This window comes from Thunnus thynnus, chromosome 4, assembly GCF_963924715.1.
Source record: "Thunnus thynnus chromosome 4, fThuThy2.1, whole genome shotgun sequence".
NCBI lineage: Eukaryota > Metazoa > Chordata > Actinopteri > Scombriformes > Scombridae > Thunnus > Thunnus thynnus.
The window spans coordinates 6,638,309-6,654,055 of record NC_089520.1 but is presented as its reverse complement, the minus strand read 5'-3'; the positions used below and the strand labels follow the sequence as shown (position 1 = coordinate 6,654,055).

The 15,747-nt window shown below is 38.6% G+C and overlaps 1 protein-coding gene across 1 annotated transcript; it reads right to left on the bottom strand.

Annotated features, from left to right (window-relative positions):
* Positions 1-1,424: 1,424 nt before the first annotated feature.
* On the bottom strand, positions 1,425-15,224 carry LOC137180995 (charged multivesicular body protein 4b-like). Its single transcript, XM_067586314.1, has 5 exons — positions 14,862-15,224; positions 7,518-7,695; positions 6,239-6,353; positions 5,336-5,462; positions 1,425-5,203 (listed from the first exon to the last, which is right to left on the bottom strand). Exons 1-5 carry the CDS (start codon positions 15,043-15,045, stop codon positions 5,139-5,141), a joined length of 669 nt encoding a protein of 222 aa, XP_067442415.1. The 5' UTR covers positions 15,046-15,224; the 3' UTR covers positions 1,425-5,138.
* Between the last annotated feature and the right edge of the window lie 523 nt (positions 15,225-15,747).

Here is a 15,747-nt window from a genome sequence, read left to right as displayed (position 1 = left end):
TGCATAATCTCATAAAGCTCTAGCTGCTTCAGTGGAATTTGAAATCAATGTGTTAGGTAACTGGTTAGTCACTTTATGAATTAATGATTCCTTTCAGGCCCTTCTGCGATCGTTTTAAAGGTCCCCTCAGACATGTTTCAAGACATATAAAAATAATAATGTGTACTTCATTAAAAGCCTTAAAATAACATCTACTCCTTCTCCCTCATTGAAAAACCAATAATCTCTGAATTGTCTCTCTGAATGCTACTTTTGAGCAATCAAAGTAAACCCCCAAGGATTTGATCCCTCTCATATGTCACTCACATATTCTGTGTCACTTTGAAATATAGATGTGCCGGTATACTGCTTTTGTTGAACTTTCTGATGGTAGCAATACCATCAACCAACACAGCTAGTAGTATTAAGTAGTTTTTAATCTTGACAAACGACAAAAAACAGATGTCTTAAACTTAAAACAACCAACCTGCTTTTGTTTGTGGTGTTTTTGATATGAGTTCAATATAAAGTTCACTATTCACTGTTTGTTTGATCCAATTAAATGGCAAGGCGATCATGATGTTAAGTCATTTTACTATATAGTAGTATTTCAGAAAAGTTTGACAATTATCTTGACAATACCGTTTAACGTAATATTTTTGGACACAATAATAATAGCATGAAAAGTTGATACTAGCACATCCCTACTCTGAAAACATCACATGGAAACTAAAGACACTCTAGCTGTCCTATTAATGGGGCTTTAATGTTAGCTGTGCTTTGAACTCAATGTTAAATGATAGGTTCACAGTTTTTAAAGTCTGTCTTAAAACAACAGTCAGGTGCCCATATCAACACTGACAGAGGTTTTCCTTACTGTAATCATTCTTCCTGTTCATACTAGCTATTAACGGACCAGTGTGTAGAATTTAGTGGCATCTAGTGGTAAGAATGAAGATTGCAACAAACTGAACACCCCTCCCCTTCCAAGCATGTAGGAGAACCTACAGTGGCTGTGAAACTCGCAGTAGAAACATGGCGGGCTCCATGAAAGAGGATCCACTCCCTATGTAGTCTGTTCTGCTAGATGCCACTAAATTCTATACACTGCACCTTTAAAAGATCCCCTTGAAGTGCACTTTCAATGTAAGTGATGGAGGCCAAAATCCACAGTCATTTTGTTCAAAGCTTATATGAGGCTTCATCAGTCTGAGTTAGTCAAATCAAGTGGATATCTGCCATATTTACAGTATTTTTAGCATCAAATTCCCTCTTTGTGTTTCTTTGGACAGTATTTCCCTGATACACTAGATGATTATGAGAAAGACAAGAGGCCTAAATACCAGGTGACAGCAATACAGAACCAGGTTCCACATGTTCACTGATTGAGGACTACCTTTAAGAGAAATGTATTCCTGTATTTATAGATGCAACAGTGTTGATACTTGCATTAAATCCCAACTTTATTTAGATAAACTGTATACAACCCCACATTAACAACAGTCACAGAGCAACATGGCTGCCACACGGAAAATCTCCAATGCCCAACCTCTTTGTACAGCTGTGAACAGAACTGGCTACACGTCACGCTGTGTTTCTGTACAGCCAGATAGAAGATGAGCAATATTGGAGGAAAACAGAAATAAAAAGGAAAACAAACTCTATTGGCATACGTTTCTTTTCAATAGTGTCTTATATCTATATAATATCAGGATTGGGGTCAACCCACTCACGAGTATAGTGCAAGCAAATGTTTCAAAGCACATCACTACTTTATGTGAGTGAATTATTTAAAGACATAGGTCATTTTTAAATTTCAGTCTCGGTTTCCTGTTTGAACTAGATTGACCCCAATCCCTCCATGCATAAATATGTCCGCTGACAGAGGAAGGGAAGTGTAGCTACAGCTGTAAGTGGTGGAGCAGTGAGCAGAAGTTGGACATCATTTTATCATGAAGACCAACATGTTCAACTTTCCACTTTCAATGTTTAACTCAATTTCGCACTACATGTAAGTCAAGAGCAAAAGAAAACAACAAAATAAATCAGCTGACCATCTCAATTTGACTAAATATTCACAAGAGGTCACTGTGTCGAAGGCTGAAAAAACATCACACACACTCACACACATTATCTTTAAATTCAACCAATGTAGGATTTTCTCAGAGTACATCACTGTTGAACCGGGCAGACAAGGCGCTGGAGGTGTCAGGCATGTGCAGTTTTAGATTCAGTAACGTAGGCTCCCAAAGGTGTTGTAATGCGCCCTCTGGCAGCCACGTTGGAGGTCATCACTCCTGACGGCAAATGAGAAATGATCATATTTGTACCAATCCTTATGTTTATGCATTTAGACTGTCTGGTTCTGCTACATACAAATAGAGAGGAGTGTAATGTGGGTGTAATTCAGGTGAATCAGCACTACTGTATCTAGGGCTACAACTAATTATTTTTTTTCATTATCGATTAATCTGTTGATTATTTTCTCAATTAAACAATTAGTCTTTTGGTCTACAAAATGTCAGAAAATGGTGAAAGATGTTGATCACTGTTTCCAAAAGCCCAAAATGCAGCCGAAAATGTTTTGTTTTGTACTGTCCAACAGTCCACAACCCAAAGATATTCCATTTTCTATCATAGAGGACTAAACACCCCGAGAAATATTCACATTTAAGAAGTCAGATCCAGAGAGTTTTGGCATTTTTCCTAAAAAACAATTCAATTAATTTATCGGTTATCAAACAGTTAGTTGAATTGTACTTCCATAAAGTCAGGGAACTCACAGAGAATAGGCCTTTATCATAGCTGACATTTCGTCTCATCATAGTAGGGAAAGCAATGGTGTAACTAATAAAATGAATGATGGCTCTGTTCTGTTAAAGTGTCCCAGTGAGCCATTATGCACAACACCAGGACCCTGATCACCTTTGTGTTTCCAACTGTGACATGTCAAAATGTCTTTGAAATGTCTGTGAAAAGGGTTTATTGTCCAAACTGAAGCAGCAGAGGCCGAGATATCCTGACTTTCAGTCCCTAGAATGAACCAAACTCAGTGCTGTCTTTTTTGTTAGACCTTCCCTGCTTGGTAAACACCAATGTCTTTCAAGCTCTACATGCTCAATTTTGAAACAGGCTTAGACATTTCATAAATTTGTAGTCTCCAAGCTCAGGGCTACATAACTCTGGTGGATCACTGGGCTCTTTTTTTCAAACTTTGCAAAGCTTCCTCCAGAGCCAGAGGGGACATTATACAACTCTTGTAGTGAGTACTGAGTAGTTAAAACTTTATAAAACTTTAACTACTCGAGGTTAATAAAATACCAGCTCAAATCATCTTTTTAAGTCTCATACAGCTAACCTGGATCTTCAAACACAATTGTAGAATTAAATCATCTTGGATAAACCTGTCTCAGATAATAACACTTATTTTTGAATTAATAGATCATAAGTAAGAGAGTTGAACATAAGACTTGTAATTATGATCATCTGATGATTGGTGGCACTGCTCCATGGCCTGAAGCAACAGCAGCTCTTTACTACAGCTGCACAGCAGAGGTTAAAGCTGAGGAATGTACCTAAAAATATCCGAGCTATGAAATGAAACCCTGTCAACAACTCCAATGAGCTGCAGATACAAAGCACACTTTCCAGTAAACCAAGTTATCTCTCTGGCGTAAATGATTTTGATTTACCCAAATTAAAATATACAATCAAATGATTGAATTCATTCAAGCGCATACCTGCAGGAATTTCATTTAATTTTGCTGTATAATACCTTTATTGGGATGATGTTGCAATAGTTATTCAACTAAAACTGGTATCTTTCAACCAGTAAACATCGAGGCGGTTTCTCAACAACTTCCACATTCTCTTGTCGTTGCTTTAAGAAAAGGAGGAGCAGCCATTCATACCTGCGTTGAAACGACTTTCTTTGAATCAGCCTAAAGATTTGCAGGTTTGAGCTTGTTCTTGTAGCGTGACGAATCAACCAGTAACAAATCAAGTTAACCCACTCCACATAAAAGGGATGTGTAAACTTCAAAATCAGAGCTATTTGACACTAACATCCACTAATATTCACTAATGGTTACTGAATTGATCTTTTTCAAATGTTTTTTGTCTGATTATTACATGTTTTGTTTAGCCAATTCTACAAGGGACCGACATGTGAAAGGCGGCCATGTCTGCTTGAAGCCTCTACTGTTTCAATGGTCTCATTATTAGAGTCCTCCTTAGAGACATTACTAAAGGCAACGGTGAAAAACAGGAACCGGTGCCACTGTGGTGTTCAATGATACTGAAAAGCTCCTTCTGTTCAAAATGTCTTTTTTCCCCAAAATTTTTTATTTTAAGAACTGGTTAACTGGTAAGATCCAGAGGGCAACAAGAAGTTGCCCACTGAAACTTCTACAAGGCATATGGCTGACAGAGCGATCAAACTCCTTCCATAACAAGATGATTTCATTTAACTACAAAGTTCCACTTTAACACATCTTAGTTTAGTCATTTTAACAGTGATAATTCTATGAGAAAATCCTACATTTTTATACTTAATCTTTTTTGCCGCAGTTGAGATTTAGCAAAGATGGTGTAGAGGATGGGTTGTCGTCATCACCGTAGAAGAGAGATTACAAAGCAGAAAACAGAAAAATGGCTGAGTCATGTTGTCTTTCGGTTTTTGCTTTTTTTCCCCCCTCAACCTCTGTCCTTTTTCCCCACAAATCTGTTGATTCTTCACATTCTTCCCAGAAACAAGCCACGTTTTGTTCCTCCACACACCCTTCCCTCTAAGTATGCACTTGTGCACTCCTGGCGTAAGTGTGCATGCTTATGCACTCTTTTTCCTTTGATAGACACAACCACAGGCTGATAGATGCCCTTTAGAAACAGAAGAAGAGAGTAAATAGATTGTTACTGTAATAATAATCAGAAGAAAAGAGCCTGGGTTCATTTCATTTTAAATCAGTGCACATGTGCACAAGTGCATACTTTAGGGTTGGGGTATGGTTAGATACTGACACGTCGGCTTTAAGACAGAGCAGCATGCCAGCAGCCAGCTCAGCAGCCCAGAGTCCCTGTCTCTCTTCCAGATGTCTGGGACCAGTCTGGTAGCAGAGAGACAGACAGGGGAGGGGCACTAGCTAGCGGGGCACGCTAGCTTAGTTAGCCGCCCAGGCCTCGAGGTCCGCCATGTCGTCTTCGTCTTCTTCCTCCTTCTTCTTGGCTAAAAAAAAAAAGAACAGAAATAAAATCATGAAATTTAATTATCTCGTGATGTATATTTTAGTGATGTGGATGGCTTGCTGCCAAATGGTGTTTTGTGGGAATTGAATTGAAATTAATTTTTTCAAAATACCTGGTCTAGATGGTAGTGATGTAGATGGTACGCTGGGTAGAGGGACGTCCTCCGTTCCTTCGATTTCCAGCAGGTTTTTGTCCAGCTCTTCCTGTTCCAGTTCCTCCAGCTCGGCCATAAGCTCATCCTGAAAACACACACGGAAGTGATTAATTTATTGAACGGAGCTAAAAACATGATTTAACAAAATGAATGAAATAAACACACACAGAACATTTTAAGTGATACTTTCATACTAGAGCTGAAATGATTAATCAGTTAGTCAATTGATAGAAAATTAATCAGCAGCCATGTTGCTAATTGATTAATCGCCATTTTTAAAGCTGGTTCAAGCTTTTCAAATGTGAAGATTTGATGCTTTTTTTGTCATATATGATAGTAAATGAAATATTTTTAGGTTTTGACACTTTAAGATGTCAACTTCAGACATTTTCACCTTTCATGATTACATAGACAAAACAATTGTTCGAGGAATCGAGGAACTAATCAGCAGATTAATCAATAATATAATAATAATAGTTAGTTGCAGCCCTACTTGATGCACATAAATAATACAGCACAGTACAGTAGACAGTGTCTTCTCCAAACACCTCACTCCTGAGTTACCAAACAATTACAAACTAATAAATGGAAAGACAAGAGACTTGCACAAGTCCTCATATTAATATTAGTTATTATTATTAAAAATATTATCAACCATGATGATTGAATGCAGCTGTACACCAATCAGTGATCTTTAGCACTATAAATTACACCCAGATAGTTCCATCAGAAAGCTTCACCCACAGAGCAGAACTCTATTGGGGGCCAGGAAGTATAACTAAATGTTGATCCTCGTTCCACCGGTTGAAATGCAGGTATGATTCCTTGGTTCCTGAAAAGGTTCCTGGTTTATGTCCTCACCTCGTCGTAGTCTTGTCCAAAACCAATCGGTCTGGAAATGACATCTGAGATTTCCTGAGCCACTTCTTGTTGTTCTGTGATTTCTGCCATCAGGTCGTCTACTTTGTCTATATCCCTGGAAAAAAGAAGGACAGAGAGAGAAAAACAACATGTGAGTGCTTAGATCAACATAAACACATCTGTTTATTAAGTAAGTCATGCATGTTGATGGACGAGGTGAACAACACTCTGCATATACCTTGAGCCATTTAGCATGGCTACCTACCAAAGCACAAGAGGGAGGCTCTGCTTTAATTGTCAAGTGTTTTCAGAAGTTTTCTGATAGTAACTTTACCTCATAAGCATGAAAGTTCACTCTCTACATTCAACAAGTAGTAGTTTCTAGTTCCTGAGCTTTCAGCTGTATCACATAGCCTTCATCTGTGGATGTAGTTAGCTCAGTTGTCACGAAAAGCGCCCAAAAAAGCTAGTTAGTGGACCTTGAGTTGGTACTGTTTCTTAAAACTACTATATGCTTCATTTTAAATCAATAGGAAGATGAGAAGACCAAAAAGTACTGCAGATTAAACTATAACAGATTCATCTTCATGATAACTGATGTAGACCATGTCATATGGTTGAAAGCTCTGCTAAAGGCCTCATGGATAAATGAGAGTTTACTGGCAGCGTAGTATGAAGCTTAAGTATTGTTGCTGTTGCTACACATTGATTATGATTAAAAGATTTTAACAGGTAACTGCCAAACATTCAGAAATAAGTGTTTTCAACAGCCATAGGGTAACAGGATCAGAGAGTATGAAAGAGCAAATTAGAGGAACAGAAAGCAGTTCAGAAGAAGAAAGGAGAACATTAAAGAGGACAAATGTGAAAGAGATACAAAGCAAGGTGATAAGTGTTAAGAAAATATTAGAAAAAAATGTAAAGACAGAAAAGAATTGAAACGGAGAAGCCAGCGGAAAAGAAAATGATAAGAATTGAGCTGTTCAGAGGAAAGATTCAACAAGTAAAGATGCAGGAAGACAAGAAAGAAGATGAAAAGAAAAGAGGAGTCAACAGAAAAAAGAAAGAGATGAGACAAGAGAAGAAGAGACTGCTCAGCCTGGAGATTACCAACCAGTAGAAAAAGTTCACAGCTGAGGAACTAAGGCCTTAGTTTTTTTTTTGTTTTTTTTTTAAATTCTTCTGCTTACAGTAAGAATTAAAAGTTATTTGTAGTCATAATGACTGCAAATAACTACTTACAATAACACCAACAAAACATTCTAACCATGTCTCTTACATGTTTTCGTGTGCAGCCTTCATTGCCTTGGCAGCCATGCCCATGTTCTTGAGTACTTCTGTGTTAGTGTTGGCGTTCTCTAGCGCCTCCCGCTGGAACTCGATGGTAGACAGCGTCCCGTCGATCTGAGCCAGCTGCTGCTCGTAGCGCTTTTTCCTCTTCAAGGCCTGTAGAGCCGCTGGACAAACAGAGAGAGGGTGAGACAAAGTTAGTTCAGGTGACACCTACAACTCCTTATTAGTCACGTCCACTGCAGTCACACAGGAGGACGGTGAAGTTAGAAATCTGTCTGTACAGGTCTGAAACTGAGACCTGAATCTGGACACGTCAATTTAATACCCAAACCCAAGCTGAAGACCTGAACGTGTGTTACTGACTGTTAGCTCTTCAGGCTACTGCCACACATCAGCTACACTCTCTTGTTTGTCTCTTCTCATTGGGCATTGTATACTGTATATATTTGCTACATATATCACATGCATGTACACAGATATGACACAGTCAGAGAAATATTTCTTAATAACTAATTACATTTGAGAAACAAACACAAAGCTGTAGCAGAACCTTAAGTACAATTCTTGTATCATTTTAAACTCCCTCTGACAGAGGTGAATGAACTTCTTTAAGAAAGCAGAACATTAAACACATTAATTGTGTGCAGTTAAAGGAGCAAAGCAGATGAGGTAAAGGTTGATCATGCTGGTACCAATATTATATCAGTATTTACCAATATTTTACTACCGTACAGGGTGACACCAATACTAATATTAACACATTTTATAAGGGTTTTATAAGAGTATAAACAATCATTATTAATCTAAGGTGTCATGCAGAACATCTCACTTGTGGCTCATTTTTTGTGCTGCCATATATATAAATACTTAATGATGTGTTAATCACATGAAAGTTCATTAATAATTGCTATAATGTGCATATAAACAAACTATTAAGAGGAAATAAAAATATATATTTTTTAAATTCCTGCTAATGTTTTTTCACTATAAACACAAACCAAAAGGTGTAGATAAGGTATTTCTTATTTTGGTGTAAATTAGTGTTTAAAATGTGAAGTTTCCAGTTAAAGAATGAGAAAGAAAGTGATTGATAATTCAGCAGGATGCATAACTAAAGTTTGAAAAGACAACTTCTGTCTGCTTGAAGACACAGTGCAGTGGACATTACAACTATGACAGAGACGTAAAGGAGCCGCACTGCAGAAGATGAAGCCGGTGGACTTTTGGCCTTTTGTGACAATGCAGCAGCAGCAGCAGCAGCAGCAGCTTACATGCTGTGCGTGTGAAGGAAGACAGATTGAGAGCAGGAGGTGCTGTGCTGCTAACAGATGAGCTGCAGTCGACTGTTTGCATGTTGAACTAGAAGAGTGCGGTGACTGGTGGCATGTCGGTGGTGAAGCACCTACTGCGACGTGACCACAACTGCCAGATGCAACCAGCGAAGATTTGCAAAGTTTTTTTGTATAGTATAGTGTAAGTTTTTTTACATAGATGTATGCTAAGTTTATCATAAAGTGTTTCTGTATAATATAGTCTCAGTTTCTCTCATCATTAATCTGCAGATGCTCCGGTTCAGGTTCAGTTTTTGAGCCACAACAAAACAACAAAGGCTAAAATGTGGCTGAAACAGACGAGGTAAAGCTTGTTTTTAGCCTTGCTGATTGCCGGATATGCTTTTTTGTAACGCATATTGTAAAATGGCGAGGACTGATGAAAAGATGAAAGTCTAAGCTCTGTGATAGGCTCATAAGGAATCATGTTATAAAATAGGTTTTTAAAAAATTGTGAATCACTGCAACCATAAGAGGTCCTCTAGCATACAGTCATAAACGGCTGATGGGTCCAGTAATATGTGAGATTAGCTGCGGACAGACACACACACACACAGACACACGCACACACTCAACCAAACACACGATCCCCTCCAGGCTTACACCTGGCAGAGATAATTACAATGTTTGTCCTAATGAATCAGGACTCTTTTAATCTGATAAAATCCTGTCTGAGCCAAATCTCTGCCTGCAGGTTTTAGGTATTTCGCCTCACTATTTTTTTCACTTGAGTAAGACCTGCATCTCATCAAGCTCACAGAGGTCTGGCCTAATCTAAAATAACTGGGATAGCGATTGGCTGGGAGGTGAAGAATGTTCACCACTTGAAACTCAGGCTGGTTTATTGTCTCGCTACTGTATGCTCTGCACCGCTGTGTGTTTTGGCTCTCGCTTTCCTCCATGTGGCATTAAATCCAAGGAATTCCCCTCAGGTGCTGACATGGGAAATCACCTCATCGACTGCCAGTGAAACTCAAAATTACCTAAACCTGCTGAGTCATGTGTGAGGTGGAAGGTGGGTAATAAAGTATGAGATAAGTATGTATGCTGCTGTGTTTGTTTGGATTATAGCTTCAATTTAGAGTCAAGATTAGAAGTTGATAAAGAAATCATTTAAAACATACTATGCAGGATCAAAGTTGGCCCCTCGTCCTCGGTTCAACAACACCAGAGAGAGAGAGAAAGAGCAGCGGCGGTTGAGCGAGCTACAGAGTAAATTAAGAGAGGGAGTGGAGCTGGCAAGACCAAAGCAGTGAATTAGATAATTAAAAAGATATTTTCTGATTGTTTCACAGCGGTTATGTTCTAAAGCACAAATAAACACGCCCACAGCTCCGCACTACCCTGCAGGAAGGTGCTGCATTGCTGGATATTGGGTTTGGGTTGGATTTCTCTATAGATACATATACAGCCACACACTTCTAGTGGGTCATTAATGATGATTGAGAGGGCTTTTATTTGTATGAGTCTATACATTAGTATGGCTTTAAGGTTTTTGCTTTAATAAAAATCAAAGTTAAGGTTAGTTAAGATTAGCATTTGGGTTTAGCAGTAGAATATTTCCACTTGTCGTCATCTTTTAGAGCAGCAACAAGCATCTGAAATGATTTGACCTACAGTTTCGTGGGTGTGGATGTGGAGGCCTTCTGTTATCTGATTCAGATAATGTGCTAGCTAGTAATGTATTTCCCATTTGAAATAAGGTTTCTTCATGCAAATATGCACAGCTATAAGGAATAATGTTTGCTTTTATCCTGCTGTGTTGCTGCTGCTGCTACAGCAATGTTTTCCCTGTTCAAAGTCTGTGTCACACAAATCTGCACGATTAAAAAAGTGTTTTAGAAACACAGATAAGAGTACACAAGATCAAGTCATCAGTTTCTCTTGCAAAAGTCTATTTAAACTAAAAAAAGACCCCACTGGATTTCCCTGTTTACATGCATGTTTCTGAAATCAAGTTTTTGGAAACACAAAGATTGATTCAGTTTAATAAGGATGTGTATTAAATGCTCAACTCTAGTTCCAGTACAATACCTGAGATTCAGTACTAATATCACAATAGTTCTTCTTTCAATACATCACTTCAATATATAATATAAACATTTTCTTCATTTTTAAAATGAAGCCTAAGTTTTCAAATGTTACACGCAGCTCCACAAGATCCTTAAATAAAAAAAATCTAAAACTGGAAAATTATGATCAGTGTCAGAAAGTGAAGAAGAAGAAAGAAAAAGTGAAGACAAATATGAGACAATTGTTGACAGCTTTCTGTGCTTGACAGTATTAGATACTTTCCATGTAATAAAAATATGATGGTTTAAATATATAATTGGGCTTTATCACACACACACAAACACCCTTATCAATCTATTGTATGTGGTTGGTCTGGTACACCGGGAGCCAGACAGCAGCTGACAGTTCCAGTTTCATCAGATTATATCAGCACTCGGACCTATTTCTGGGCTGATAACATCATTACCCAACATCATACAAATCTTTATCAGATTATCTGGGTTGCAGAGCTGCGTTGACATTGCGCCCTTGAATTCGCAAAGGACGCTGACTGTTTGACCCTTTGTTTTTCCTTTTGTCCTGCTCTTTTTTTAGTGACCCCTTCACGACCTCAGTGGCATTATACAGTAGTGACCGTCTCTATGTGCAAAGTACAATTTACATGTATCTTTTATCTGTTGTATTTCAGCTTCCATGAGCCATGAGGCATCCATGACATAGTTACTAACACTGGTAAAAACTGTCGGCTATTCTGCTGAAATACAAGACAAAACGGTGTGTTCATGACATGTTTTCTGTGGAATTTATTTAGAAATATGCTGCTGTTATTGTATGGTAATTTTCTCACCCTGATTTCATTCATCAGTCGTTTCCTGATGCTTCAGGGCTCTACACAACAATGAACTATGCTTCAGCTTGGAGGAAAACCAACAAGTGAAGAATGCTAAACAAAGCTAGTGTCTAATTAAAAAATACCTGTTGTCAATGTCAGTTAGAAGAAAGTGGAGTAGAGTCGTAAAATGAGACACCATGCAGTGAAAATAAACCGACGAGAGTAATCGTGCAGATGCTGTGATCATGGTATGTTTGCTATGAGGAGTTTATGGATTGCGTGTATTATTATCCATCTCCAGGCTTGAGGGAGACTTAAGGCCGGATGGCACGCGTCAAAATAGCAGTCCCTATTATTTCTATGTGCAACTCTGCACTGGCTGCTGCTGGGCGCGTGCTGGCGCCCATCGAAGCGCCGCCCTGCGACACTTCATGCCACTGTCCTATTCCCAACCTCACCGCTCCTGAAAAAAACGCATGTTTCTCCAGAGAAAAAGCTGTTTTGTACTTCAATACAATGTTGGCTCAACTACAGACTAGTTTGTTGCTTGCTTTTCACTGTAGTTTTAACTTTTTCCAGTTGTGCCTGTATCTACAAGGCAAAAATTAAACAAATAAATAAACTCCACTAGCTCCCTGCTTGTAAATCCCGACTGCAACAGCAGCTCTTCTTCTGCTCTGCTCCCACGGCAGCTCGACTTCCTCTTCTCGCCTCTTGCTGTCGCTGTCTCTCGTGTGTGTAGAACAATGGATGAAGAGAGACTAGTTGTTGAGGTTGAGAAATATACCGAGTTAAACTACCCACAATCCTGTCAGACAACTACTACAGGCATCTCACCCAACTGCAGTGTGACGTTTCCTAATGGGGCAGCACTTGACACCGTAGCAGCGTGTTTTCAATTTAAGTGACAGTTGACTGCTCAGTGTGGGACAACACGATTAACTATGTTGAAAATCCGGTTTTGTTTTCTTGCTAGCTGGCACGTCATGTAACGCAGAATGGGACTATTAAAACCATTTGTAGACGAGCTCACAGTGATAGTGGTCTGAGTGCTGCTGTGCTTCTCTTCCTGGAGAGGATTTTGTGGTTGCATCACAGATCTACCAGCAACCACAGCTGGCAAACGGGCTGTATGTAATTAAGGATATTCCAGTATCAGATTTTTAGCTACTATTATCATGGTCAAAAGGTTAAAGGGTATTATCACAATATCATCTTAAATACTCTCCTGAAATACAATTATTAGTAAGTAGTAGTAGTAGTAGTATTGGGTACAGTGACTCTGAGATGCAAAACACAACATAATTTCACAAAACATGATTTAACATTGTGTTTTCCTGAATATTGTTGTGTTTTCTGAAATGTTGTGTTTTGCACCTCAGTGCCACCGTAACTGGGACTACTAAAAATGAAACATTTGCTGTATTTGGGTCTTGTTTACCACTTGATGATAATTCTGTTTCTCAGAGGCCACAAATACATTTTGTATATCTGTCAGGACCTGATCTGTCCTGACCTGATCCTCATCTGTCAGTGTACAGTAGAACACTGCACAAGGTCGACCAGCAGACAAACAGGAGCTTATCTAACTAAAGCTAACTGGTTTTAATTATCCCCAAATTTAAATAACTGACACTAAACAAAGTGTTTTGTTTGTGTAAGTCAGCCAGTGAGTAGACAAACAAGGAAGCTAATACGGCCCTAAACAACCTGTCAGTACATACTGTTGACCTGCCATGGACTTTCCATCGATGACACCTGAGACATAAGTCCCAGTGACATACTATATTTTGCAAAATGAACAGTGTCCTACAGGCCCTGGTCTCCCTAGAAAACAAACTGTACAAAGATTTCACTGTCAATTAGACAAAAACTAGTATCACAACCTCACTAGGATGACTGTCCCTTCACACTTCCCCTGAAACAGAACTAATTAAATCATAGGACTATAATGAAATAATTTCAGTGCTGACAGGAAATCATCACAGGTAAGATATTTATATTCTCTGTCCCTGCTATGTTGCCGTTTTAAGTTTACTGTGCATATGAGCACAGTGGTTGTTGCTGCTTCTGCGGGTGTGAGTCTACGTGGTTATTTGGCCGTTGTGACAGGCTGTTATACTGCTGTGTATGGTCGGCTCATTGATTTTTTTTGACTGCTTGTGTTTCGTTGTGGTGCATCTGCATGTATTTTTAACTTTAATGCTGCAGCAGTGTATGACTGCTGTCTGTGTGTGTGCAAGTGCACATTAACATGAGTACCTTGCTTTTTTTGTATGGCACAAAAAAAACAAGCATGTCATAGTGTAGTGAGTAACTTTTTAATTTTAGCTCTCAACATAAGAATGAAAGGAAAGTAATAGCAAGGAAATATGTCATTTTCCACTATCATCTTTGTTTGAGTTGCTACTTGGGAAACAAGTTAAAAAAAAATATATATCTCGTAGCAGACTGAATATTTTTTATTCAGATGGTCAGAAATGTATTTTAGGATTCTTGAAATACTTTCAAAACAACTATGAATGTTGTTAAACAAGTTTTGGGGTTTTTCAAAGATCAACCGGGATTTATCTTTCAGAAAAACTCATGCTTGGCTCTGTTACTGTAATATAATGATAATATATATACAGTGTAAAAGGGACAAACTGACTAGATAAGTCGTAAGAGTAGCTGACAGTATGGAAGAACAGTGTGACACCACTATATTAAATGCCAGGGTAAGTTTGCCAAGAAAATCAGTTATATTACTAAAAAAAACGTCGCAGATCACATTTGTTTCGAACTTATGTTTAATTCTGGCATTTTTGTCACTTTTTGTCACCACGTGTGACTTACAAACTTAACAAACTATGTATAAGAAAGCAATGACTTTATCTTTAACATCTTTAACTTCTCTCTTGTTTGGTATGTTTCTGTCTGGTTATTTGTGACCTTTTTTCACTTCAGTTAACTCACTATGAATACCGTGCTTCCTTAAAAAAATACAGTCATTTAAAAATGGAGTCACCGAGTTCAGGTAACGTCAGGCTGTCAACTGCCAACTTCCCCGTTCCTTCTCTCCAGTTAGCCTGCGAGCTAACAGTTGACTCACAAACTAACTAATTAGCGGTTTGACTGACCCGTCAAATTACACGTTTAGAAGCTTTTTCCTCACCTCTTTTGTTTTTCGTGCCGTTCTTCTTAGCCGTCATGAGCTCATGGTCGATTTTCTTCTCTAAGAAATCCTGTTTTTTGGCCAACATCTCCTCGGTCTCTCTGAGTCGCTGGATAGCCTCCTGGGGTGTCGGCGCTTTCCCACCCTTCCCTCCGCTGCCGAATAACTTACCAAACAACGACATTTTCTTATTAAATGTAAACAATAACAGGTGTATTAACCGTACACAAACCGCCGGTACTTTGTGATACCGAAAAGATAATCGTTAAATTGCTATATTGTCCTTCTCGCCAACTATCGTCGCCGAGCCGGAGCCGCCGCCGCTGCTGCTGCTGCTGTTGTTGTTTTTCTCTCTTCTTCCGCCTTTGCAGACAGGCCTCGTGATGTCATTACGTCAGCGCTGTTACGTGAGTCATGCGTGACACACATGCCCAAAAAAAGTATGGGGGATTTCTAAAATGAGCACATAGTTTTGAAACGCCCTCTGAAATTATGGTAATACTTAGAAGTTGTTCACAAAAAATGACTGACATTCAATTTCTTGTTTTACAGGATAAAATAGGAAATATTAATATATTTCTATTTTATATTCATAGAAGAATTAGCATTAGTAGTAGTAGTAGTAGAAGTAGGCTAGTAGGCTAGTGGTACCTATAAGTAGAAGTGGTGGTAATGTCTCTCATTTCATATCAGCTTTCTCTCTACTGAATTACACTAAACAGTATCTGTTGATTTATCTGGTGTTTTGCAATGACTCTGTGTAGATTATAATTAAAGAGCTCCTCCAGACATAATCATATGTGTCAGATATGTTTTTTCCACAAAATATTTAAAGGATTGGTTCACAGTTTTTCAAATCTATCTTAATACAACAGTCCATATGAAC

Excerpts from the sequence above, each read along its gene's own strand:
- LOC137180995 (XM_067586314.1), bottom strand. The coding sequence starts at position 15,045 with ATGTCGTTGTTTGGTAAGTTATTCGGCAGCGGAGGGAAGGGTGGGAAA. Across the intron at positions 5,463-6,238 it reads TTGGACAAGACTACGACGAG|GATGAGCTTATGGCCGAGCT; the intron begins GTGAGGACATAA and ends GTGTGTTTTCAG. Across the intron at positions 5,204-5,335 it reads ATCACTACCATCTAGACCAG|CCAAGAAGAAGGAGGAAGAA; the intron begins GTATTTTGAAAA and ends TTTTTTTTTTAG.